The sequence below is a fragment of the Oncorhynchus nerka genome, linkage group LG7, assembly GCF_034236695.1.
Source record: "Oncorhynchus nerka isolate Pitt River linkage group LG7, Oner_Uvic_2.0, whole genome shotgun sequence".
NCBI lineage: Eukaryota > Metazoa > Chordata > Actinopteri > Salmoniformes > Salmonidae > Oncorhynchus > Oncorhynchus nerka.
Window position 1 is genome coordinate 67,043,364 of NC_088402.1, and position 26,194 is coordinate 67,069,557.

General features: G+C 41.9%; 3 protein-coding genes across 5 annotated transcripts in view; 1 reads left to right on the forward strand and 2 right to left on the reverse strand.

Moving 5' to 3' along the window:
• Nucleotides 1-2,631, forward strand: part of LOC115132244 (rho guanine nucleotide exchange factor 19-like) — a 34,110-nt gene extending 31,479 nt beyond the window's left edge. Inside the window, exons 13-16 of the mRNA XM_029664680.2 lie at nt 642-800; nt 902-981; nt 1,147-1,251; nt 1,481-2,631. Of these exons, the coding sequence (XP_029520540.1) occupies nt 642-800; nt 902-981; nt 1,147-1,251; nt 1,481-1,638 (502 nt within the window). The 3' untranslated portion in view covers nt 1,639-2,631. The remainder of the gene's footprint in view (nt 1-641; nt 801-901; nt 982-1,146; nt 1,252-1,480) is intronic.
• Nucleotides 2,632-2,759: 128 nt separating this feature from the next.
• Nucleotides 2,760-12,067, reverse strand: LOC115132245 (probable pleckstrin homology domain-containing family N member 1). 3 transcript variants are annotated; one of them, XM_065020763.1, is made up of 15 exons: nt 11,827-12,067; nt 11,599-11,735; nt 11,348-11,441; nt 9,255-9,500; nt 7,520-7,619; nt 6,859-7,002; nt 6,607-6,693; nt 6,410-6,488; nt 6,090-6,226; nt 5,714-5,860; nt 4,792-4,860; nt 4,080-4,166; nt 3,808-3,883; nt 3,549-3,625; nt 2,760-3,257 (listed from the first exon to the last, which is right to left on the reverse strand). In XM_065020763.1, exons 4-15 carry the CDS (start codon nt 9,347-9,349, stop codon nt 3,147-3,149), a joined length of 1,209 nt encoding a protein of 402 aa, XP_064876835.1. In that variant the 5' UTR covers nt 9,350-9,500; nt 11,348-11,441; nt 11,599-11,735; nt 11,827-12,067; the 3' UTR covers nt 2,760-3,146. The 3 variants fall into 3 exon arrangements, with proteins under 3 accessions (XP_064876835.1, XP_064876834.1, XP_064876836.1); XM_065020762.1 differs by having other exon boundaries at nt 11,813-12,067; XM_065020764.1 differs by lacking the exon at nt 4,792-4,860 and having other exon boundaries at nt 11,599-12,067.
• Nucleotides 12,068-12,105: 38 nt separating this feature from the next.
• Nucleotides 12,106-20,087, reverse strand: LOC115132618 (protein polyglycylase TTLL10-like). The gene is given in 9 exon segments (XM_065021083.1): nt 12,106-13,251; nt 13,254-13,296; nt 15,236-15,240; nt 17,305-17,390; nt 18,191-18,311; nt 18,707-18,771; nt 18,773-18,824; nt 19,651-19,898; nt 20,041-20,087. Coding segments are annotated over 9 exon segments (798 nt in total). The 3' UTR covers nt 12,106-13,120.
• Between the last annotated feature and the right edge of the window lie 6,107 nt (nt 20,088-26,194).

Below are 26,194 nucleotides of genomic sequence, written 5' to 3' on the forward strand. Positions count from 1 at the left end.
TTGTGGAGGTCTGCTACTTTTTTTCTGAGGTCTTGGCTGATTTCTTTTGATTTTCCCATGATGTCAAGCAAAGAGGCACTGAGTTTGAAGGTAGGCCTTGAAATACATCCACAGGTACACCTCGAATTGACTCAAATGATGTCAATTAGCCTATCAGAAGCTTCTGAAGCCATGACATAATTTTCTGGAATTTTCCAAGCTGTTTAAAGGCACAGTCAACTTAATGTATGTAAACTTCTGACCCACTGGAATTGTGATACAGTGAATTATAAGTGAAATAATCTGTCTGTAAACAATTGTTGGAAAAATTACTTGTCAGGCACAAAGTAGATGTCCTAACCAACTTGTCAAAACTGTAGTTTGTTAACAAGAAATTTGTGGAGTGGTTGAAAAACGAGTTTTATTGACTCCAACCTAAGTGTATGTAAACTCCTGACTTCAACTGTATGTTTTTTATATATATGGAGTTATGCTATGCTAAGATATGCTAAAATATGCTATGCTATACTACAGTATACTAACCTGTGCCATGCTATACTAAACAATGGCATGTATGGCTCATAGCATTATGTCCTAAATGCTGGTTAATTGAGTGATGCATGGCATACATTGACAAATTCCTGTCCTTGATCTGTCTGCAGCACGTGGAAGTTCATGGTGTTTGTTCACGCTAAGATTGGGCAGCTGAAGGTGAAGGACTTCAGTCAGAAGCTCCAGGGCATCTCAGGCTTTATATTCCACCTCCAGCTGTGTGAGGGCCAGCAGCTCAAACACCACATCCTGCTCAAGGCCCACACTGAGTGAGCTAGTGCACATACCACTATCAATCACGATCATGATTTGTAATGGTAGTGATAATGTAAGAACTGACAGCCTCTACATGGGTTTTGTTTCTTCCCAGGAGTGGGAAACAGAGATGGATCACAGCCATGTTCCCCTCTGATCCATTGGAAGACATTGAGCAGGCCAGTGAGAATGATGGTGAGTATAAGCAGTCGCATGTTGCAGTGTCACTGAGTTTCTATTGTTTAATTGACTGTAACCTGGAAAATATTGCTTCATGCTTTAAAAAGGTGTAAAAATAGATTTTAACAGCACTACACCTTTTTCATGAATTTCGATACATTTTGTTGTTTCTCCTCTCAGATCTTTCTCAAGTTCAGTGCATCAAGAGCTACCAGGCCCAAGAGCATGACGAGCTAACATTGGAGAAGGCTGATATTCTTCAAGCCAAGACCATTACAAGTGACGGTGAGACACTCCATTTGGCGACCTCACATTAAACACTATCATAATAAGTATACATTTAAAGGGCAACTTCATTAAGATAAAAACATTTTACCCTTAAAGTAGTTCATAGGACTTTTCTATCATATGTCAAACCCAAAGTTTCAGTGTAAAACATACAGACCACCACAAGTGTTAATGTCACTGGGTGTGTTTTCGTTTGCTAAGGTTGTCGTGTATTCTATATCCACAGGCTGGGTGGAGGGCATTCGGCTGTCAGATGGGGAGCGGGGCTGGTTCCCCAAAACCAATGTAGAGGAGATCACAAATCGCAGTGCGCGTCTCCGCAACCTCAGAGAAAACATCCGCATCAAGTGTGTCACACAGAAACTGGAGGAGGAGCTCTTTTAAGTGTCCTCTCCACCCTGCAGCTTTTCACATACACTTGGAATGTCCAATCGTAATGGTGTAGTAACTCTCAACCCCAAATATCTATAAGTCCCAGCTTTTACGCAACACCAGTTATATAATAGCTGAGCAGTTTCAGGTGATCTGGATGTGGGAGCTTTATTTAGTCTGCAGGTGCTCATAAGATTTGGCGTATCTTGACCATAAGCAATATAGCTAAGTAGTATGGTTTTCCAGCTTCATAGCAGTAATTTCCTTTCAATCATGCTTGCTATGACTGCATATACAACTACTGTAACACAACTACTGGGACATCAGAAATCAAGTGTTTTTCTTTGCCCCAAGCACTTTAATTGTCATCTTAAAGAGTCCTCTCAGCATTCGAAATAAACACAATTTCAGACATACTGTACATTCAAATCATGACTAGCCTACTTTACTAATGGAGAAAGTCAATTTCAACAAAACATTGAGGATTACTGAGTTTGTACATCTTCCCTGTGATTTGACATTGAGAGCTGTTTACGCATAGACCAAAATTAAGATGGAAGCACATAATACTATTTACCAACCACTACTACAATCTACATGTAGATGTACACCATTCCATTGGCACATTATTATTATTTTTAAATATACCTTTGTTGAATTTCTGAGTTGTTAGTACTAATTTAAATGATTGCTGTTGCAGCATGTGTATTTGTTTATGCTCCTAGCTGGTTATTCTCTATGGAGAAAATGATGTAAATTTACATTCTGTAGATGTACTTACATGTTTAAATGAATATATGTCTAATTTACTATTATGACTGTAATTTATAAGGGCCAGGATCTGCCAAAAACATGCCATACCATTATAACAAATATTAGAATTGAAAAATATAGATTACAAAAGACTAATAACACATGTGAGCTACTTGAGATCTCTGGTTGTGAGCACAATACTGTAAATGCTTTACCCCTGAAATAAATGCACATACTTACAGTTTTCAGTGATTTAAATGACTACTGACATTTTTTTCCCCAATAATACAGTATGTAGGTGGAGCCTGAATGTTTGCTGACATGACATAAAGTTTGAGTTCCTTGTACAAAATAAGTAGGCCTACGCAATTTGGGAAAGGTAGTGATGAAAAAAAAGTTTTTATTGAGTTTGTACATACAGTATCAAGAACAACCTAATAGAAAATATGGAAAAGGTCATGAACAGCACTACATTTTCTATTTTGGTTTAAATAGCGATTTGACGAAAAATATTGTAAGATCAGTGCACTAAAAATATACTCCCAATTTAGCCTATCCATTGCTATTACTGTCACTAGTGAAGCAGAGTTCTACAGACAGTAACCTACAGCATAAGAAATTTCACCAGAATCTCTTCATTTCATTGTACCCGACTGAATAATGTATGCATATACACTGTATACAGTACATGCTATCCACAATTTCAGTGTCTATTGATGAAAAGAGGCATGAGTCTTCTATTGAGTGAGGCCATTGGCCAGTGAGTCTCAGTCTTGTGCTACTGTCATTGGTTCCCGGGACTCCTTCCTGCTCCACAGTTTTTTCGGCATGAGGGGTGGAGCCGTGTGGTTTGAGGTAGCTTGGAGTTTTTTTTCCAGCTATGTAAGAAAATAAATGAATTTTTAGGTTATTACATTTTGGGACTACTTTTGGGGACTTACTGTCACTAACTTGATTTCTTCTGTAAATGAATCTGCCATCATAACAGTTCAAGGCTAAGCTAACGCATGTTTAGCATCCTGCATCTTCACAAAATGGATATACATGTATATATGGCTCAATTGGAATCAATATATATAGGCAGAGAAGGCTAGCCACACAGTTTTTCCAACCAGTTTTATCTTTGTTCCCTCATTTCCCTTTTTAATGGGACTGTAATGGTACTGTACCTGTTGTAGCTGGAAGATCCAGTTCTGATAGTCTTCAGGACAGGTGCAGGATACCTGCAGCGGCTCCATCAGTTCACCTGCACCACACAACATACAATATAAGGACAATGCTCTTCACCACTGTCTACAGCAACACTTGATACAGTTGACTTGCTGCAGATCTAGTCGCAGTTTCAATGGTTAATTTCGGGTCCTTTTGCTTCATTATGCAAAAGTGTTAGAGCATTTTGACGTACGTTATGCCTGTTTTGTATTTTACCTGTTAACTCAAATTCCAGCCTCCCAGGTAATGCAGACCTCTCCACGGCTGCGATGCTTTTCCGAGACAATTTACCCTAAAGTGTTATGACAAACAGGTTGAAGTGTCATGTATTGGATCAGCTCTATAAATTACAACATCTTCTGAACTGTACATTTTAGAATGTCACACCAACATCTACTGTATAGCGGAAATTGGCAAACTAGGTAAGGTCACCAGATTCACAATGTTTACTGTGACATTGTATCTTTGAGAACATCATTTGACTGTACCTCATATTTCACACTGAGGCGCTCGTTATCCACAGAGAGCAGGAGGACATCTTGAGGGAAGAGTACGAGTAGCCGCTCATGAAGTCCCTGCAAGAATGTATCAATGTTGTCACAGTGTTTATTTTATCTCAAGTCCACTATTATCATTATAGTTACTGTTTTCATTAGCAATATGACTATTTGCATAATCAAGCACTATTATTAGCCCTATGATCATTATTTACTATTAGTATATGTATTAACATTAGCATTATTTATATATGCTTTTTTTTATGTAGCAGATAGTTCTGACAGAGTACTGGACTAGTGTAGGATTATTTTCTAAGTAATTGTTTAATTCATATGGCATTTATACACATTTCTAATATGTGGTGAATCTGTGTTTTAGAAGGAAACTGTGTTCGCCTAATTCTGGAAATATGTCATTCAGTATTAACCTGTGAGAAGAAGAGGCGAAGTGAGAGGGTTTACTCCGCCAAAAATCTGTCCATATAAATAAGACCACGAAGTGAGGAATTCTTGTATGGAGGTCAATAAGAGAGTGTCAAATTTGGTGAACAAAAAAATCATTACTAATATGCTACGTGAGGCTCATTTGCTCGAATAGAAGTTTCGTAATGGTTAGGTTGTTACGAATGCACTGATGTAAGTGTATGCATTATGACAGATTTGAGAAAAACAACTTTATATCGGAGTTGTGCCTGTTGTTTACATGGGTATCTGCCCTCTCATCGGCTAGAATGGTCCCATCTGATCTCGCCTCCTCCCGACTGCCTTCCATCTTTGAGGACATGAATTTACATTGTTAGAGCGGTCATTAGACTATCTTGTCAATATAATAGAAAATCTTTGCATGGGAACTAATGATCTGTTATCTGATTTACCAATGCATTAATCGTGTTTTAATATCTTTATTGAAACAGGAAGAGACAGAGTTCTTGAGTTGTGGCAAATGGTATTCAAAGGGTTGTCACTAGTTACCACAGCCTATTCAATGGGGTCTGCCTAAATAGTTATCCATCTCCATCATTCTCCATCATCCAGTCCTTGCTGCTTACAGGAAGTCATCCATCCAGCTGTATACAGCCCCTAAAGTTACAATGGTGGCAGCAGTGATGCCATTTTTGGTGGATTTGTGTATTTTGGTGAGTTTTAATCTCACTACAATTTGGTTAGCTAGCTTCACCTACCCAGCTTACCACTTGCATAAAATACTGTTGAGCTCTTGAGCAGCTGTTGAGCTTTTGGGGCTTAGTGCTGGAGATATAATGGATTTCTGCAGTTTTATGGTCATTGTGCCACCACCGTGTTGCTCAGTTGGTAAAGCATGGCACTTGCAATGCCAGGGTTGTGGGTTTGATTCCCACGGGGGACCAGTACAGAAAAATGTATGAAAAATGTATGCACTCACTACTGTAAGTAGCTCTGGATAAGAGTGTCTGCTAAATTGCAATATTCCACATATGTTTGACTTTTTCATTCCTGGACAACGTGCCTTATTGTGACATATTTCAATCATTTAGCATTTCTAAAATTCCGGCTAGCATGACAACTGTTAAGCTATCAAGACCCCTTGAAATGGACTTCAGAGTAGTGGTGAGTACAGAAGTTACAGCGTGGGTTGTGTTAGATACCTGTCTCTGTGTATTGAAGATGCGGACCATGGATATGTATCCTGGCTGGCCCATGTGCTGGATGGGGGCCCCTTCCCAGTGCCTTATTGGGGCTTGCAGTAAATACTTTTTCAGTTCCTCTTTCTTCCAGTTCTCATCGCAGGGTACCTACAGTAAATTACAACAGAAATGTAGCTTCATATTTGGAGAGTTTCTTTTTTACAAATGTCCTTTCATGATGATGTATTTAGCTCATTAGATGTTCAATTTGTGATCAAGCAAAGTAAACCTCACAATTGTTAAGAAGTTTTAGATTTAACAATGACACATCTGTTTAAGATCTATAATTTACTGCAAAAGGGGGTGGTTCTTCTAGTGTTCTGATTGAATACCTTACCAGGTAAGACAGCGCACAGCTGGAGGGGCTTAGCGGTTGGCTAATGGATTTGTATCTCCTCTCCTCCATGTGGTGTATCCATTTGTTCAGCTCGGCTGCACTGGCACAGGTGAAGACTTTGGAGTCCACCATTGGACCTAATAGTGGGAGGGAGATGCTTGCCATGTTCAATACAATAATTAAACCCTTTTCTGATGGCTTGCTTCACACCTATGACCATAGCACAGCTGTGACAAACCACAATAAATCAAACAGCCTTGTGTATTAATTGCTTTATTGAACTGTGAAGCTTTTTGATCCATTATGATAATAGGTCTCACCACTGATCTGGAATATGTGTTGCTTGTTGGAGTCCAGTGAGGTGGCTTGGAAAGACAGTCCAGAGAGAGGCAGGATGCCCTGAGAAAGAAGAAGCAACACACTGACTAGCCTTAGGGGAATGACATGTACATTCAAGTTAAATGTTCAACATGCATCTGTGTCATTACAGTATTTCCCCATCTGTAAAGCAACCAACCTCGTAGATAAAGTCTTGACGAGAGGGATCCACATATAGAATCAATAAGTGGAAGGAGAACAGCACCAGATAGTGTTCACTTGTCTCCTATAGGAACATAAACAAAGAAAACATGAACAGAACATCAGTACAGAAGTCCTAGAGTCGGGAAAGTGGGTGCTGGACAGTGATGAGTGCTGGACAGTGAGTGCTGGTCAGTGAGTGCTGATTGACATCTACAGCATATATGAACATGGTGTAGAGAGATGTTACCTGTGTGTAGCTGTTGTGGAGAGACACACGGGAGGAGTGCACTATCTCTCCATACATGTGTGCAGGCTGGCCCTCCCAATCACGGATGGGCTGGTTGTATATGCTGTGGTATAGCTCCTCTCTGCTCCTGCCCCATAGCACAATCTACGGGAATAGAATATAATATTTTAGGTGTCATGAAAAAATAAGATGTAGTGGAGGAGTTTACATTAGTATACATCAGTATTATTGTATCATTAATGCGGGGAGGGGTGGCAGGGTAGCCTAGTGGTTAGAGCGGTGGACTAGCAACCGCAAGGTTGCAAGTTCAAACCCCCGAGTACAAATCTGTCGTTCTGCCCCTGAACAGGCAGATAACCCACTGTTCCTAGGCCGTCATTGAAAATAAGAATTTGTTCTTAACTGACTTGCCTAGTTAAATAAAGGTAAAAAATAAAAATGTGATATAACAACTTTGACATAAAATGATATATTGGCACCATTGACACCATGCATTTACACTCGCTTGCACTCAAATTATGCGGTCCACTGGGGGTTTTACCGTGTGATAAGTGCATGGCAGAACTTATTCAAATTTATATCTTAGTGTCATTTTCATACAGACACTCCCTTTCTCTGTTTGTCTCTCTCACTCACATACACCCTCTCCTTCTCCACTGACCTCCTGATCGAGGTGTCTCACTGAAGGGTAGCGAGAGGTTGGACCGTCTTTTCCATTCCTCACAGAGAGCTGAAGCCTGCTCTCTCCTAGAGTCCACATCCTGAAACAATAATATATACTGTATCAGCAGTCAACCCCAAATCTCATTTTACCATATCCCATTAAACCATGTTACATTTACCCCACACTCTACTGTAGCATCTCACAAACCTAACTAGTCTACAAACACATGTGCAATTCCCCTGAACTGAGTGTGGTGACAGCAAATGTAGAAGAGGGATTTTTTAAATATATTTTTTTTTACTGTAGACCAATTTGCCCACCCCACTTACAGCCTGAGCCCTCTCCACCCGACCAGTGTCCATTCATAAGCAGATTAAAGTGGGGTGCACACAAGGAGCAGACACCCACCATCTGATCACCTCACACAAAGACCTGTTGCCCTCATTGGACCATTTATCTAGTAGTGATATAGTAGTTACACACCCCTAAACCATTCCTTAGGTATGGTAACAGTTATGTTACATCTGTGTTTGTGCTTGTGTGTCTGTCTCTGTGTGTGTACGAACAAGCATCCTTGCGTGTGTGCATAGTATATGTTGCTGGTGGCTGATCCCTCGTCTTCTCTCAGTTTGGACACATGCTGTCTGTGAGCTGCTATTTTGATTAGCTCCTTGTTTTAATCCCCCATTCCTTTAATGAGGGGATTTAGAGGCCTGGTCAGTGTTAGACCAGGCTGGACAAAAGAGAGATGAGCGGTAGTATTGTCTGCTAATTAGCGAGACAATATCCCTCCCTCCTGTGCTTCTGCATCTGAATTGTTTGCTCTTTGGGGTTTTAGGCTGGGTATCTGTGCACTTTGTGACAACTTCTGAAAATACATTTTGATACATTTGATCGATTTCACTGGCCGTTCATGTCCTAATCATGTCAGTGTCGCATCAATATGTTCATGTCTAAACAGAGTCCAAACTAGCGTTCTGCCTCTGTGTGTGCTTTTGTGTGAATGAAAACAACACAGATATATTCATTGTTCCATAATATATGCCCTCAAATGTTATTGTTTCTTACTCATGGAACTGAAGTGCTCAGAGAAAGAGGTCTTCCAATTTCATTGTCCATTTCCTAGTAAAACCATGATCAGCATCGCTTCGCTGTAAAAACTAAAGCAATATAAGATTGTGGTATTGCCTTAAGCTATATAGTTATTCTGATTGACTGGTGCTGGCAACTGCAAAAACTCTGCAGAAACACAGACGAAGAGACTTGAATATAAACCCGGACTGTTTACCACAGTGATCTCTCTTCCATAATTTGAAACTTGTTTGTTTGAAAAGGATAGTGGAAGCCACAGTGATTGAAGCACTATTTTTTTCCACCCATCACCCAAAGGTTCGCCACTTCCTCTCAATGCCTCGTCTTATGACCTTTAATCAGCCAAAACCCAACAATAGGTACTATTTAATAGTATTCATTCAAACTTTCCTCCAAAGCTAAGAGGCTCAGTATTTTCAACAGAGATATCAGAGAATTTTCTTGTTAGTCTTAGATGCTGTCGTGTCATAAATATATATAAAAAATCTCCACAGTCATGTTTCCGAATCAACTTAAAATGGGATTGTGAGGTTGTGAAAAGCCGAATGGCTATCAAACTTAAACAGACCGCTCTCATGAGGGATTGATATAGTTCATGGGCCTCTGTTATACATCAAACTATCAACAAACAAAGACTCACCCTGAGTTGTCAATCTCCAGAAGCTCGATCTCGTCAGGGCCCACCTCGTCAATCCCAGAATGCGCTCCTCTCTGAGTCACACTACAGCATCCCATGACCAGGTAGCCCTCTCCTCTCCTCTTGCAGCCTAGTCCAGTCCAGACAGACCGAGAACTCTTTCCTTCACCCTCAGGCCCTAGTCCTCACACTAACTATACTGTACCATTTGCCTCCATCTGCACCCATCCCCACAGCTTCTGCACCGCACTAAGACCAGACAGGGGGATATGTAGAGAGAGGGAGGGGGGATGGAGAGGAAAAGAGGACACGCCTGTCGCTTAACTTCTTAGTTCCCCCTTTTTCCTAAAACACAATATCACTGTCCCTGAAATACCAAGAAAAAGGTGCCAAAGTTCCTGAGATGAGTTTAGTCAAGAAGCGAAAAACTGTGAGCAGCGCACTCTTTCTTCCTTCCTGTCAGTTTGCACTCAGACCACCCAGAGAGCCACGCAACTTCCTCAGTGGTCTTTTCACTTTGACGGTGTCACAAAGAAAACTTAACTTCTTCTGAAGCCTGTCAGCCTCCCTTTTAGAATTCTGCAGATTAAGCAATTGAGAAACAAGAGACACTGTTGACTGTTGAAAGAATCCTCCTGTTTACATGAGAGACAAAGCAATCATGAAAACAAGCCACAGCTTCAACACGGTTGTGTGTGTATTGTGCTGCAGTTGTTATTGTTGTTACAGATTAGAACAGCTTTGAGTAGGTGTGCTAGGACCAGTTGTCATACTGATCGTGCAATTGTATTGTTGAAGCCACCTCAAAATGCAAAGCGTCAAAGACAGAATCATCTGTTTTGGTCAGAGGATAAACATACTTTATTATTTTCATACATGATCGAGGGATTTTCTGTAATGAAAAGCTAAGCGGGATTCCTTTCATGGGGAGGTTCCATATTGCTGCCAACTAAACAAAATGAGTGTCTCAGTGTGAATATATCACAGCTCCGTGTGCTCTTTCTCATCTTTCTCTTCCTTGGCTGAGCTCTGTGTGTCTTCACCTGGCTCCTGGCCCCCCTCTCCTCCCTGCCCCCCTTCCTTCTCCTGTTTGTCTGTTCACACGGGGCAGCTGGTGCCGGCTGGGCCAGGTGGAACTGGATGGGCCTTACGGAGTAGCAGAAGGGTTGGGCCTGGTCGGGATGGGCGTGGGGGCAGGCTTTGGTGACTGGCAGGCGTCGCACAGAGAGGTGAAAGCCTTCACTCAGAGCCAGAATGGAAAGGGTCATGAAGGTGCTCTTCACCTGCAGGAGGTCTAGGGGCTTGCAGTGTTGCGTGTTCCCCCGGGAGCCACTGCCAGAAATTGCTGAGCCGGAGCTCCAGCTGAGTGTGGTCTCGCTTGGGGGGCCGAGTACTGGGTTTTGGGGTGGGATGGGCTCTGGGGGTGCCTGCTGGGCCTGTGGGTTGGTTGGGAGCAGCCTGCAGGGATGGATCATTAAGTGTAGTGACAGGGACAGGAGGGTCGGCGGCGGTTGAGTGGTATCAGTGCCAGTGAGGGATTCAGAGACAGCCATCATGACTGTAGGAGAAACTATGTTTCTACAATTACCTCCCCAGAGACTGATGCTACAGACTCGGCATTCTGAGTCCTGCTGATGGTGGAGAGCTTTTGGGTGGAGGCACTATTTGTGAGCGCTGGGCTCGGAAGTGTACTGCCGTTTTGCTCCTGCGGCTGAGAACAGGGACAGGGGCAGTCTCCTCATTATACAGTTGCACAAAGTTCCTTTTACTTGCCAGTGGCAGCAGCTTCAGCCAACAGTGACACTTGCTGAAGATCTCCAGAGTCAGACATGCAGGAGATAAGGCATATGGCAGTAAGGCCTGAATAACCAACAGCTGGGTGGTAGCTACAGTATTACACATTAGGCTATTTTCAACGCTCCATCAGAAAAACAGAGAGCAGCCACACACGGGGACACATCAACAAATCATCTCACTATCATGAATTACGAAGGCAAAGTTCCGAAATGAGTTTATTTCTGAGATCAGCTATATTTGAGGAGAAATTAGTTAGGTCATACAATCCAACAGAACTGGTTAAGATAGTGTGTGCTCACCTGAAGTGTCCTCAACAGTACTGGGAATCACTTCCTTCAGGACCTTGCAGTTGGTGTGGTGGACTGGGTTACAGTTAATCTTCAACAGCCAAACCTAGATTAGGACAGACCCAGACACAGCAAGTACTTCAGCTGTTAATTTCACCAATCACTAACAGATACATTGAAACCCACACACACAATGTATATTAAAAACCAATTAGCCTTAAAGTTCTCGTCAATCATGAAGTCACCCAATCAGATCAAAATACCTAGTACCCAGCACCCATTCCCTAGGCAGGCCCTTGTCAACCCTGAGCTTGTCATTGATGTAGGTGTTAAATCAGTCCATGAACCAGTTGGTCTCCTCCTTCAGCACACTGTACAGAGGGTTTTTCTTCTGCTTGTACTGTGGGGAAACAGCAAGGGGATCAGGATACACATAAATGGGCCAGAGAGAGAGAGTTGTTGAAAGTGGACTGGTACCATTATTTTATGACCTGGTTTCTGGTCTATTTTCATGCAGTATTCTATGGCGATGCATCTGTTGAGAACCTGATTCTGAAATAGTGAATGTCAGATTATATTACTAAACTTGCAGGTCAGGGGATGCAAAATAATTTTGCAAGCCGAGCAAGAGAAGCATCTTTTTTCTACTCATCTTATTGGTCAAATGGGAAGAGGGGTTGTGTCTGCTAAATTACTTAAATGTAAATGTAAATGTTGTGGGGGTTGGGGTCATAAAGGTCACAGGAAGTGCAGGTAACCATGGCGAAAGAACAGGTGTGTGGGTGTGGCGCAGGCAATGAGGAAATAGAAGCACACGTCAAACTTTCTCGCCTTCAGGAGCAGAGTGTTCTGGACATACCTGAGGAAACATTGGTTATTATAGATTATAATCCACTTGGCTGATCTAGGATCAAGCCAGTCCATATAATCTTATTCATTTTTATCTATAAGCTAAACTGATCCTAGACCAGCACATATACAGGCCCAAAGCATTGTATCTACAGTACCTCTCTTTTATAAACAGATCTTGTATTCCCTCTGTTGGTAAGAAATGGAATAACATATTCCGATTCTGGTTGACACGGGCAGTTTTGCAATTCATGGAGAATTTTCAAACACTTTTCTAAATTTGGTTTATACAAGCTGCGTGGCTGCCGCGGAGTACTACAGTATAACCACATTGAATTAAACACGAATTTCCGAATGTATTTGATCCATAGAGAATGAATCACCACCTTCCGGAGACACCTGAAACCCCACCTCTTTAAGGAATACCTAGGATAGGATAAAGTAATCCCTCTCACCCCCCCTTAAAAGATTTAGATGCACTACTGTTCCACTGGATGTCATAAGGTGAATGCACCAATTTGTAAGTCGCTCTGGATAAGAGCGTCTGCTAAATGACTTAAATGTAAATGTAAATGTAATGATAGAGACCTCTAGTGGCCATTGAGGACATCGCCATTGAGGGCATCCACCACTTCAATGTAGTCAACTGGGTGGGACTTCCAACTTCATTGACTGATCCCTCCTGGTGACCTTGTTGGAGTCATGTCCAACCGAGTCATCAGGAGGGATCAGCCAATTGTGAAGAAGAAAATTGACTACTTCAAATTGGAGATTGCCTTAATGGCGCTGCCCATGCCTTCACAGACGCAATAATGGCTCAGCTACAAAGACGTCCTCTATCTATCTCTATGATATGATCATATCATCTGCAATTACATATGGCAGACAAAGTACTGAATGTCCTAATAGAGCAGTGTTCACAGCCCTAGTGTTCACCTACCGCTGCACAATGCATTCCTGGGGCAGGCGAAAAAGCAGCTTCCTGTTGTATTGACTCTCAGCAATGTTCTGCAGCTTGAGTCTAAAGGCTGAGATATCAACCTGGTTCTTCAGGAGGAAGATGCCCGCCCCTCCCGAAGGCCCATGGGTTTACAGATCCACACACTCATCTCCTCATCACACATACCTAGTAGCAACGCTATGGTCTTTTTAGAATATCTCATGTAATCTTGGATTTTTTAAATGATGAGCAAGAGCAGTGTGTGGGTTTCTTTTTTCTTTGACGTTGTCGCATTATTCCCACGTGCCTGCAACAAGATAAGTCAGATGTGTGAGTGCGTTTTTGAATATCTTATAAGAATATCTCAATTAGTAACCATTGTAGTTACAGTTGAAGTCGGAAATTTACATACAGTTAGGTTGGAGTCATTAAAACTAGCTTTTCAACCACTCCACAAATTTCTTGTTAACAAACTATAGTTTTGGCAAGTGGTTAGGACATCTACTTTGTGCATGACATAGGTCATTTTTTCTAACAATTGTTTACATTTGTAGATTATAGATTATTTCACTTATAATTCACTGTATCACAATTCCAGTGGGTCAGAAGTTTACATACATTAGTTAACTGTGCCTTTAAACAGCTTGGAAAATTCCAGAAAATTATGTCATGGCTTTAGAAGCATTTGATACGCTAATTGACATAATTTGAGTCAATTGGAGGTGTAACAGTGGATTTATTTCAAGGTCTACCTTCCAACTCAGTGCCTCTTTGCTTGCCATCATGGGAAAATCAAAAGAAATCAGCCAAGACCTCAGAATTCTTTTTGTAGACCTCCACAAGTCTGGTTCATCCTTGGGAGCAATTTCTAAATGCCTGAAGGTACCACATTCATCTGTACAAATAAAAGTACGCAGGTTTAAACACCATGGGATGCACGCAGCAGTCATACCACTCAGGAAGGAGACACCTTCTGTCTCTTAGAGATGAACATACTTTGGTGCGAAAAGTGAAAATCAATCCCACAACAACAGCAAAGGACCTTGTGAAGATGCAGGCGGAAACAGGTACAAAAGTATGTGTATCCACAGTAAAACGAGTCCTATATCGACATAATCTAAAAGGCCACTCAAAAAGGAAGAAGCCACTGCTCCAAAACCGCCATAAAAAAGCCAGACTACGGTTTGCAATTGCACATGGGGACAAATATGGTACTTTTTGGAGAAATGTCCTCTGGTCTGATGAAACAAAAATAGAACTGTTTGTCCTTAATGACCATCGTTATGTTTGGAGGAAAAAGGGGGAGGCTTGCAAGCCGAAGAACAACATCCCAACTGTGAAGCACGGGGGTGGCAGCATCATGTTGTGGGGGTGCTTTGCTGCAGGAGGGACTGGTGCACTTCACAAAATAGATGGCATCATGATGAAGTACAACTATGTGGATGTATTGATGCAACATCTCAAGACATCAATCAGGAAGTTAAAGCTTGGTTGCAAATGGGTCTTCCAAATGGACAATGACCCCAAGCATACTTCCAAAGTTGTGGCAAAATGGCTTAAGGACAACAAAGTCAAGGTATTGGAGTGGCCATCACAAAGCCCTGACCTCAATACTGGGCAGAACTGAAAAAGTGTGTGCGAGCAACCTGGCTCAGTTACACCAGCTCTGTCAGGAGGAATGGGCCAAAATTCACCCAACTTATTGTGGGAAGCTTGTGGAAGGCCACCTGAAACGTTTGACCCAAGTTAAACAATTTAAAGGCAATATTACCAAATACTAATTGAGTGTATGTAAACTTCTGACCCAATGGGAATGTGATGAAATAAATCATTATCTCTACTATTATTCTTACATTTCACATTCTTAAAAATAAAGTGGTGATCCTAACTGAACGAAGACAGGGATTTTTACTCGGATTAAATGTCAGGAATTGTGAAAAACTGAGTTTAAATGTGTTTAAATATATTTCAATGTGTTTAAATGTGTTTAAGGTGTATGTAAACTTCGGACTTCAACTGTATATGTCACATATACTGATGAATTAGTAATAGCACCTGTGCTGACTATATTACCTATATCAAATCAAATGTATTTATATAGCCCTTCCTACATCAGCTGATATCTCAAAGTGCTGTACAGAAACCCAGCCTAAAACCCCAAACAGCAAGCAATGCAGGTGTTGAAGCACGTTGGCTAGGAAAAACTCCCTAGAAAGGCCAAAACCTAGGAAGGAACCAGGCTATGAGGGGTGGCCAGTCCTCTTCTGGCTGTGCCAGGTGGAGATTATAACAGAACATGGCCAAGATGTTCAAATGTTCATAAATGACCAGCATGGTCAAATAATAGGTGTGGAACAGGTAGCACGTTCGGTGAGCAGGTCGGGATTCCATAGCCGCAGGCAGAACAGTTGAAACTGGAGCAGCAGCATGGCCAGGTGGACTGGGGACAGCAAGGAGTCATCATGCCAGGTAGTCCTGAGGCATGGTCCTAGGGCTCAGGTCCTCCGAGAGAGAGAAAGAGAGAATTAGAGAGAGCATACTTAAATTCACACAGGACACCAGATAAGACAGGAGAAGTACTCCAGATATAATAAACTGACCCTAGCCCCCCGACACATAAACTACTGCAGCATAAATACTGGAGGCTGATACAGGAGGGGTCAGGAGACACTGTGGCCCCATCCGGTGATACCCCCGGACAGGGCCAAACAGGAAGGATATAACCCCACCCACTTTGCCAAAGCACAGCCCCCACACCACTAGAGGGATATCTTCAACCACCAACTTACCATCCTGAGGTCAAGGCCGAGTATAGCCCACAAAGATCTCCGCCACGGTACAACCCAAGGGGGGCGCCAAACCAGACAGGAAGATCACATCAGCGACTCAACCCACTCAAGTGACGCACCCTTCCTAGGGACGGCATGAAATATATATGTCATAATAATTACTTATTTATGTCACAAAGCAATGGCAGGAGCACTGGCAAATTCAGCTCTGTTCTGTTGTTCTCCAGGGCAGTATATCTCACTGGCTCACTCAATCACATGGGGGTCTCACACAGATGGTGGTACAGTATCTTTGGATTTGTTTACTTTGTGATAACCGCGTGTTACATTTTACCTGATTGTTGTCATTTTGCCGTAGTCTTGAGATATGCTGTTTCAGTTGATAACAATATGCAGATGCATCACTGTCATCCTTGTAACTTAACTTCAATTAAAGTTATTATAAACTGCATGTATGTTTCTACTTTTATGAAGAAACATGATGATTAACATTGCAAATGATACTGCATCCTTCTTCTACGACAGCTGAGTCATAAGTCTATTTGTGCTTTGGTGTTAAGTGGAAGAACTGACTGTGTCATGGTTTCTTCTTCAACCCCTGTCTCTCTAACTAACCTTCTTACTGAAGAAAGCACACACATCCCTGGGTCGCTCGTCTTCTCAGTTCGCTGCAGCTAGCGATTGGAATGAGCTGCAACAAACACTCAAGCTGGACAGTTATCTCAATCTCTTCATTCAAAGACTCAACCATGGACACTCTTACAGACAGTTGAGGCTGCTTTGCGTGATGTATTGTTTTCTCTACCTTCTTGCCCAATAATGTTTGTACCATGTTTTGTGCTGCTACCATGCTGTGTTGTCATGTGTTGCTGCCTTGCTATGTTGTTGTCTAAGGTTAAATAAAATAAAAAATAAACAGGTTTGAAATTTGGAGAGACATAATGGTGGAAATCCTTCTGAGGCGAGGCGGTAGGGACTTTTCAAAGGACTGTGGGTTTCCTGACTTCTCCCTGTGTAGCTCTCTCTGTGTCTCAGACCTGCCCTCTGCCGACATGTCTCTATGGCAACAGAGCAGGCTTCTCTTGTGATTTTATCACACTAGCCTGCTGGGAACTGATGTTCTGTACTCTACAGTATGTACCGTAACTTTCCAACATAAAATCAATAAATAATAATAGATTAAAATCACAAGGACGACTATGGTGTCCCTCAAACCTGTCAGTTACAAATGATTTGTTTTCATAGTTTGCTTTCATTGTCTCTTCCATGAAGCACAAGTTCCTTTTTCAACTCTAGCCCCCTACAGAATCTAGTTCTGTATTGTAGTGTGCTGTTATTGGCGCGTCATCGTGTAACTGGAAGCGTTATATTTGACCTGGGCCCATTTCTACCTTCCCACTGGGCAAAGAAAACATTTCTCTCATCCCTCACTTCCATATGGATGGTAGCGGGGGAAAACTCCTCAATTTTCAACCTCCTACAAGGCACAGAAGCAGCTGTTAGATGAAAGGAAGTTTAACTGTCTTATTTAAAGGGATAGTCTACTTTTTCAAATTTAAAAACGGTTCTAGGAAAGACGACACCCTAGAGAAGTAAATAAAAAAAAGTACTTCTAAGTTAATATAGAACAGTGACTACAGGCTAATACTTCCGGGAACGCTGCCTCACGAAGCAGACTCGACAGACCGGGTTTGGGTGTCAATGAGAGAAGTGAAAAATGTGTCCTTAGTTGTTCATTTTCTCAATTTCTCAAGGCACAAACCATTATTGACAAACTGCCACGTTTTCATTTTTTTTTTTAAACAACTTTATATCGAAGGAGTGCCTTGATTTGATGGCCTGCACATACAGATTTTGGCGAGACACAACCGTTAGATCCAATGACGTGTTTCTGCACAAGCTTAGCTATCTAAGGTCCATGACATCGCCTACAAGCGTGATCTGAGATTTATTTTGGAGAAGCAGTTTCTAGGCATCTTATTAAACCATATTTTGTAACAAAAATAAGAAAAACATTACAAAAAGGCCAATACCATCATTAGTTATGTTTTTAAATGAACACTAGATGGGGTAGGTGTTCAAATTGAAATGTTTTTATTAATGGTCACTCTTTTAATCATGTTAATGGACTTTATGTTGCACTGAAATTCAGTTTTCTTTCATGTAAACTGCCAAAGTGCACCATTGTGGCACATGTATTTGTGAAAACTAAACCTATCTATATCTTTGACTGTACTGTGAGAGGCCTATGCACCCTCTTTGTCTCAGATGCCTCACCTCAGTCCTGGACCGTGGTTGACCTTGCTGCTGATGCAATCATACTCCCTTAGGTTGCTAAGGAGGACGATGTTAGTGGTCAGCACCTTGTTGTTGGGGATCTGGTACAGAAGCTGTTTACCTACAACAGGGTTTCCCAAACTCGGTCCTCAGGACCCCAAGGGGTACACGTTTTGGTTTATACCTAGTACTGAACAGCTGATTTAATCAACTAATCATCAAGCTTTGATCATTTGAATCAGCTGTGTAGTGTTAGAGAAAAAAACTAAATGTGCACCCCCAGGTCTCAAGGACTGAGCTTGGGGAAACACTGACCTACAACATGATGACATATTCAAAACCGTTCTCCTTCCTATTGTTGTCCTCCACAAAATACACAACATTTCAAACACTGAAACCAGATCTATATTTGGTGCTTATTTAGAAATAATCAAGACTGAATTAAAATATAATGTTACTGTCACTGTATTGACACCTCTGAGGGGTGAACCACATGAGTTTGTATAGTACAGCTACCTTCTTTGAAATTGTAGTAGGTGACAGGAGATTTGGTCTCGGACCACTTGAGTTTAAAGTTCTCCAGTCTTGTCGTAGATCCGTTGCCATCCTCTACTCTCACAATAGGAGGTTAATACTCTAAATATTTAATCAAGATCTATGTTGAATTGTCTTAAAATGTCAAATCATTGGTATAGGGGAGTGACTCCTTCAAAGAAAAAGAAGGGCCCCGGGCCCCTAGGCTCCTCTGTCCCTCTCCCTCTCTGGGTATGGTAGTAACAACACCACCCTGGGGGATGACCTCCTGCTCCCACTGAGGTACCTCTCCTCCAAACACACACTTTCCACACCCAGAAATATGGATTAAAACACACACACACAAGCGTGTATACACTCGCACACACACACGCACGCATACACACCTAGACACACACACATACATACACTCATAAAGTACATGCACGCATACACACACTTGAATGTAGGTATGTTTAGTGTAGTACAATGGAGTTTCCGTGCCCTATTCATGTGTGAGCCTTCAACTCTGCTATTCACTAAGGCTCAGGCTGGTACAGTAATAACATAGAGGGCGTGGGTGACCCTATCTATTTAACCCTTCAGGAAACCAAGACCATGCATTGTTGGATAAGATATGCATCTCATTTTACTCATTTAGTGGTATACTGTATCGCTCAACTGACTCAGAGTTCCAAATTCTATTCAGCAAGTGTCAATAGATACTATAACTACAAAGTTGGGAACTCCAGAGAAAGTATTTTTTCCTAAACTATAAGAAATAACTTTGGTCGGACACTGTCTTTTCTTTTCTTTGTTCACGGAAGCACATAGGAACTGTTTTGCACTGTATGAGTAACTGGCAGTTTATGCCTCTCCTGTTACTTATTATCAAAAAACTTGAACAGGAATAATAGAATTGAACAAAATCCAAAATGACATCCTACCATTCCCCACACACACCTGGCCCTCCATTCTCTGTCGGCCCCCCTCCTCCAGTGCTGCAGACGTCTCCTGGTTACCTCGGAGGCCAGCCTCCTTGTCCTTTTGCGGTTGGCCTTCCCCTATACTGGGTTCTGATGTCACTTCCTGTATCTGGTTGTTGTAGGCCAGGGACTTGCTGTCTCCCACCTCCTCCTGCTGTGTTGAACCCCTGGCTCTGGCTCTCCTTGGGCAGGTTGTCTCCACAGACCAGCTGGGTGTCCGGCAGCCCTCTAATATTCAACTATTAAGACATGGAGCCCAATATACACTAGCGTTTGACAACTGATGTACCACAATGGTTTTGATACTGATATTTTTGTTATGCAACCCAGTTCTCCGATGACATCACTGACCGCTGACCCAGATAGTGGGAGTACTGGAGCAGGAGGAGTTTTTCCATTCAATGTCAAAGTGGTACAAATTGTATTTTTCATTTATAGCCTAGAACATTTTGTCAAATTGTATCATTCTTCTATGCTTTATAGATAATTAAGAATGAAAATATTTGTATTTATTTAAAGTAATTCATATGTCACCAAATGCATGAAATGTAGGCCTGTTTTGCAACATGCAGAAGTAGGTAGGCAGTACGTGATGACCTCTGACCTTATTTAGAGCTGGTCCTGTTGCACACTGATGCCTGTAGAACTGGAGGGAACACTTGAGATATGCATATGACTAGGTCCTAAACACAAGCCTTTTATGTATGCATTTCAACCAGTTGTCCACGAGGCCAAGAAAAGGAGAAAAAAATTGCCCATGCTCAAATGAAATAGTGTAAGCCAATATGTTGCAATTCAGTGTTAGTCGATGTAGGTCTTGGTCTGTACCGTGCCAACTGAGTAATAAAGTGTGTAAACAGCCAATGGTTGCATGGGAGATTGGTGCTTTGGCAACAGTTAGATTGAATCTTGCAACAATGCCACCACAAAATATACTTCTCAAGGATATGAATACCATTTGCACGCCACCTCCAAGTCGGCATCATTCATTATTAAAGCCCTTCCCAACAACGCAGAGAGAAAAAAAGAGAAATAATATAATAAATACACAATGAGAAACAATCATTTCGATATATACAGGGGTACCAGTACCGAGTCAATGTGCAGGGGTACGAGGTAATTTAGGTATATATGTACAGTACCAGTCAAAGGTTGTTGGCTGCTTTTCCTTCACTCTGCAGTCCAACTCATCCCAAATCATCTCAATTCGGTTGAGGTCAGGAGGTCAGGAGGAGGCCAGGTCATCTGATGCAGCACTCCATCCCTCTCCTTCTTGGTAAAATAGCCCTTACACAGCCTGGCGGTGTGTTTTGGGTCATTGTCTTGTTGAAAAACAAATGATAGTCCCACTAAGCGCAAACCAGAAGGGATGGCGTATCGCTGCAGAATGCTGTGGTAGCCATGCTGGTTAAGTGTTCCTTGAATTCTAAATAAATCACCGACAATGTCACCAGCAAAGCAACCCCACACCATCACACCTCATGCTTCACAGTTGGAACCACACACCACACACTCATCAGACCTATGGACAGATTTCCACCGATCTAATGTTCATTGCTCATGTTTCTTGGCCCAAGCAAGTCTCTTCTTATTATTAGTGTCCTTTAGTAGTGGTATCTTTGCAGCAATTCGACAATGAATGCCTGATCCACGTTGTCTCCTCTAAACAGTTGATGCTGAGATGTGTCTGTTACTTGAACTCTGTGAAGCATTTATTTGGGCTACAATTTCCGAGGCTGGTAACTCTAATGAACTTGTCCTCTGCAGTAGAGGTAACTTTGGTTCTTCCTTTCCAGTGGCGGGTCTCATGTGAGCCAGTTTCATCATAGCACTTGATGGTTTTTGCAACTGCACTTGAAGAAACTTTCAAAGTTCTTGACATTTTCCTGATTGACTGACCTTCATGTCTTAAAGTAATGATGGACTGTTGTTTCTCTTTGCTTATTTGAGCTGTTCTTGCCATAATATGGACGTGGTCTTTTCCCAAATAGGGCTATCTTCTGTATACCACCCCTACCTTGTCACAACACAACTGATTGGCTCAAATGCATTAAGAAGGAAAGAAGTTCCAAATTAAATGTTAACAAGGCACAAATGTCGATTGAAATGCATTCCAGGTGACTACCTCATGAAGCTGGTTGAGAGAATGCCAAGAATATGCAAAGATGTCATCAAGGCAAAAGGTGGCTACTTTGAAGAATCTCAAATATAAATTATATTTTGATTTGTTTAACACTTTTTTGGTTACTGCATGATTCCATGTGTGTTATTTCATAGTTTGGATGTCTTCACTATTATTCTACAATGTAGAAAATAGTCAAAATAAAGAAAAACCCTTGAATGTGTAGATGTGTCCAAACCTTTGACTGGTACTGCACATATAGATAGGTGTAACGGATGTGAAACGGCTGGCTTAGTTAGCGGTGGTGCGCATTAAATAGCGTTTCAATCGGTGACGTCACTTGCTCTGAGACCTTGAAGTAGTAGTTCCCCTTGCTCTGCAAGGGCTGCGGCTTTTGTGGAGCGATGGGTAATGATGCTTCGTGGGTGACTGTTGTTGATGTGTGCAGAGGGTCCCTGGTTTGCGCCCGGGTATGGGCGAGGGGACGGTCTAAAGTTATACTGTTACATTGGTGCCGTGACCCGGATCACTGGTTGCTGCGGAAGAAAGGAGGAGGTCAAAAGGGGGGTGAGTGTAACGGATGTGAAACGGCTAGCTTAGTTAGCGGTGGTGCGCGCTAAATAGCGTTTCAATCGGTGACGTCACTTGCTCTGAGACCTTGAAGTACTAGTTCCCCTTGCTCTGCAAGGGCCGTGGCTTTTGTGGAGCGATGTGATGCTTTGTGGGTGACTGTTGTTGATGTGTGCAGAGGGTCCCTGGTTCGCGCCCGGGTATGCGCGAGGGGACGGTCTAAAGTTATACTGTTACATAGGGATGAAGTGACGAATATGATAAAGTATGGATAAAGTGAGACATATGAGAACAGAGTGTCAATCAAAAGGATTTACCAATTTTCAAGGGATTGTATCTAACAAAAGTGCAAAATAATATTTGATAGTGGATGCACACATGCTTTTACATACTGGTATAATGAAAATGAAAAATCTATCCAGGAGACATTTCTTTCAAGCTTCAGGTACTCCACACCTTATTTATTCCATTTATTCAATTTTGATTGAATTGTTTTCCTAAACATTGTCAAATTTGATATGCTTTCTAGGTTTAATTTCGTACACTTTTTGTTTATTTTTGTGTATAATTTTTCTGCAATATGGATCAACTGGCAAATACTAGTAGCTAAGGAACCCTTTCCTTTTTTCTCTCCCAGATAATTTTTGCTTCCCTTTTGGTAAATCCAGTAATCACTCCCCATCTCAATAATTTTCTTACAGAGGACCCAACCCATTACAGCTGGCAATTACCACTAATCCTATCCCTACCTCCCAACACCCTGATAATTTACTGGTAGTGGTGTCATTGCATCTACCTTTAGCAGAGTTTCCAACAACCACAAGTATCCAATTTTCAGGGACATACCTATCTTCAAACTAGCTTCCTTTGCCGATGAAAACCGGATGTGAGAACTTCGCTCAGGCATTCCTTCTACGTCTGCTATGTTAGGTTACATTGCATCAAACAGCCATGCAACTCTACAATATCCTATTGTCTGATTGGGTAGGATAAGGATTTAGATTTTATTGTATTTTACGTATGAATGGATTTTGTATTTCTTTATGAATATAAAAGTTGGTAAATATGAAAGTAATGACCAACAATACACCAATCAATTTTCCCGATAAATCCAAATATTACATTTAAGTTCAGTTGTTGCTTGGTAGGACATTGAGGACACTAAGCACCCCTACCTTTTACATGGAACCCTCCCATATTATTGTGTTAAAGTGCTTTGTGTTTTGTTAGTGTTCAGCCAATGTTAGTCACACCTTGATAAAAAACCGCCATCTGATAGACACTGTGCAAAGGGCTGCGTAGGTAGACAAAGAAAACAGGTTTGTTTTACAACCCTGACTGTCGGGGTTGGCGGGAGTCTCCGCTGACTCCCGCCTATTTGTGCACATTCATTGATTCATTGTGTCAATTGTGTGCACTTTGTTTGTCAACGTCTATCAATCCCCGCATTTCCCCAGCACTCGATAATGTTTGGTTACTGTAGCCTAATTTATGTTCAGTCATTACCTAAATATATTATTACATGCATAGCCTATATTTCTCATTCTAGAAGTTGTTTGAAGAGCTCAGAAACTGCGCAACACTTGTTATGAAGAAGCTTTGGTTTATTTAACTCTATTTACCAGTTTTATGTCAATTGTTTCATTGTCTTTTGCTTGGAGCACATGTCTGGTTTTTCCACCTTGTCCAATGGTGTGTGAACGTGCCATTCCATAATGGCTACTGTGGCTAATGCTAGCTAGCATGAGGACGAAAAGGGCAGTTTTCCAAGAAAACTAGCAGTATTTCAATCTTCTCAATGGTGCAGTGTGGATGAAGGTCAAATTTAGAATACCTGCATTGAGGTACGTTTTCCGATCCGATCTCGCACCGGCTCCACAGTGTCTTAAGGTAACCATGATTGAAAGTACGAAAGTCGCTCTGGATAAGAGACTCTGCTAAATGACTCAAATTTGATTGAGTTCCAACTCCAGTGCAGCTCAGAGTAAACTAGCATAATGGTAGGGAGACTTTTCTGGCAAGGTAGACCCCAACTGTGACTTGAATGGTTAGTACAGATTTTGGCATATAATAAGCTTTTTATTTAGAATAGTCTGTTTGAAGTCTAGAACTTTGTATATATAATCAATTGAATTGTACATTTATCACCATCATCACCAGCACTGTGTAAATAAATTCAACCACCATTTACACCTCTACCTGCCTGCCTACTGCTGAATCTTTGTCATCACGACTGCTACAAGGTCACTATTTTACACCATGGCTCGCCATCAGCCAAGATAGAGAGCGTGCGTGTGTGTGTGTGTGTGTGTGTGTGTGTGTGTGTGTGTGTGTGTGTGTGGGTGTGGGTGTGGGTGTGGGTGTGTGTGTGTGTGTGTGTGTGTGTGTGTGTGTGTGTGTGTGTGTGTGTGTGTGTGTGTGTGTGTGTGTGTGCGTGCGTGCGTGCGTATGTGTTTGCCATTGGGGGAGACAGGGGAAGATGTGTGTATGTGGAGATTTGCCTATTCCCATGCCATCCCAACTGCCTCATGCACCAGGTGATAAGCAATTGTAGTGCACCCTCCAGTCATGGTGTCTCTGCACAACCCATTATACAGAGAGATTCTCCTTGTCAAGGTGTTATAGTGGAAGTGAAGGAGTTTGGTGTAAAGAAAGGCTGTTTTCAATGGCTCTCTCACACCATTCATGATATCCTTACAGAATTACAGTGGCAGTGGGGGCTTTAGGGGTTTCCCATGCTTAGGGTCAGATCCATTCCACTGAGGGAGAGATGTACATCCTGTTACATAAGACAGGATTTGCCAGCCTCCCCCAACTGTGAGAACCAGGTAAGAAGTGTCTATCATGTTTTTCAGTGAAACCTCATCCCTTTTGAGAGGAAATAGCTAAATGTTGTGAATATATTGTATGAGAATAATGCACTAATTCTAGGATAGAAAAGCTCCTTGTCTTGAGTTTTGCTTTTGTGGGTGTTTGCTATTACACAAGATGAATATGTTTTTTAGGGTGGTAGAACTACCTCCAATAGATGTTGGCTCATTGAGGATCATTCATCATCATAAATATTTATACTAAACTCTAACTGTCATGTCCCTAATCGAGACATATGCTCCCATCCAAATGAACCCCTTCTTGTAATTCAATTGACATACCCGTACGTGTGTTTGACTTCTCTCAGTGAAGATGGCTGTTAGAGGAGGTAATGACACTCGATGAAATAGCTATGAATTGCTTTCATTTTCTGTAAGTGTCAGAATGCAATTTGTGTTTCCAAACACATCCAAATATACGGTGCATTTGGAAAGTATTCAGACCCTTTACTCAGTACTTTGTTGAAACACCTTTGGCAGCAATTACAGTCTTGTGTCTTCTTGGGTACAACCTTACAAGCTTGGCACACCTGTATCTGGGGAGTTTCTCCCATTATTCTCTGCAGATCCTCTCAAGCTCTGTCAGGTTGGATGGGGAGCGTTGCTGCACAGCTATTTTCAGGTCTCTCCAGAGATGTTAGATCGGGTTCCCATTTCAGTCCGGGCTCTGGCTGGGCCACTCAAGGACATTCAGAGACTTGTCCTGAAGCCAATCCTGTGTTGTCTTGGCTGTGTGCTTAGTGTCGTTGTCCTGTTGGAAGGTGAACCTTCACCACAGCCTGAGGTCTTGAGCACTCTGGAGCTGGTTTTCATCAAGGATCTGTCTGTACTTTGTTCTGTTCATCTTTCCCTTGATCCTGACTAGTCGCACAGTCCATGCCTATGAAAAACATCCCCACAGCATGATGCTGCCACCATAATTTATTTTTATTTCACCTTTATT

What these genes read in the sequence shown, in the direction of transcription:
- LOC115132245 (XM_065020763.1), bottom strand. Translation starts at nt 9,349, where the DNA reads ATGGGATGCTGTAGTGTGACTCAGAGAGGAGCGCATTCTGGGATTGAC. An exon ending in ATGAGAGGGCAGATACCCAT is followed by an intron (nt 4,167 to 4,791) that starts GTAAACAACAGG and finishes ACATTCTTGCAG; the next exon opens with GGACTTCATGAGCGGCTACT. An exon ending in GGATCTTCCAGCTACAACAG is followed by an intron (nt 3,258 to 3,548) that starts GTACAGTACCAT and finishes TTTCTTACATAG; the next exon opens with CTGGAAAAAAAACTCCAAGC.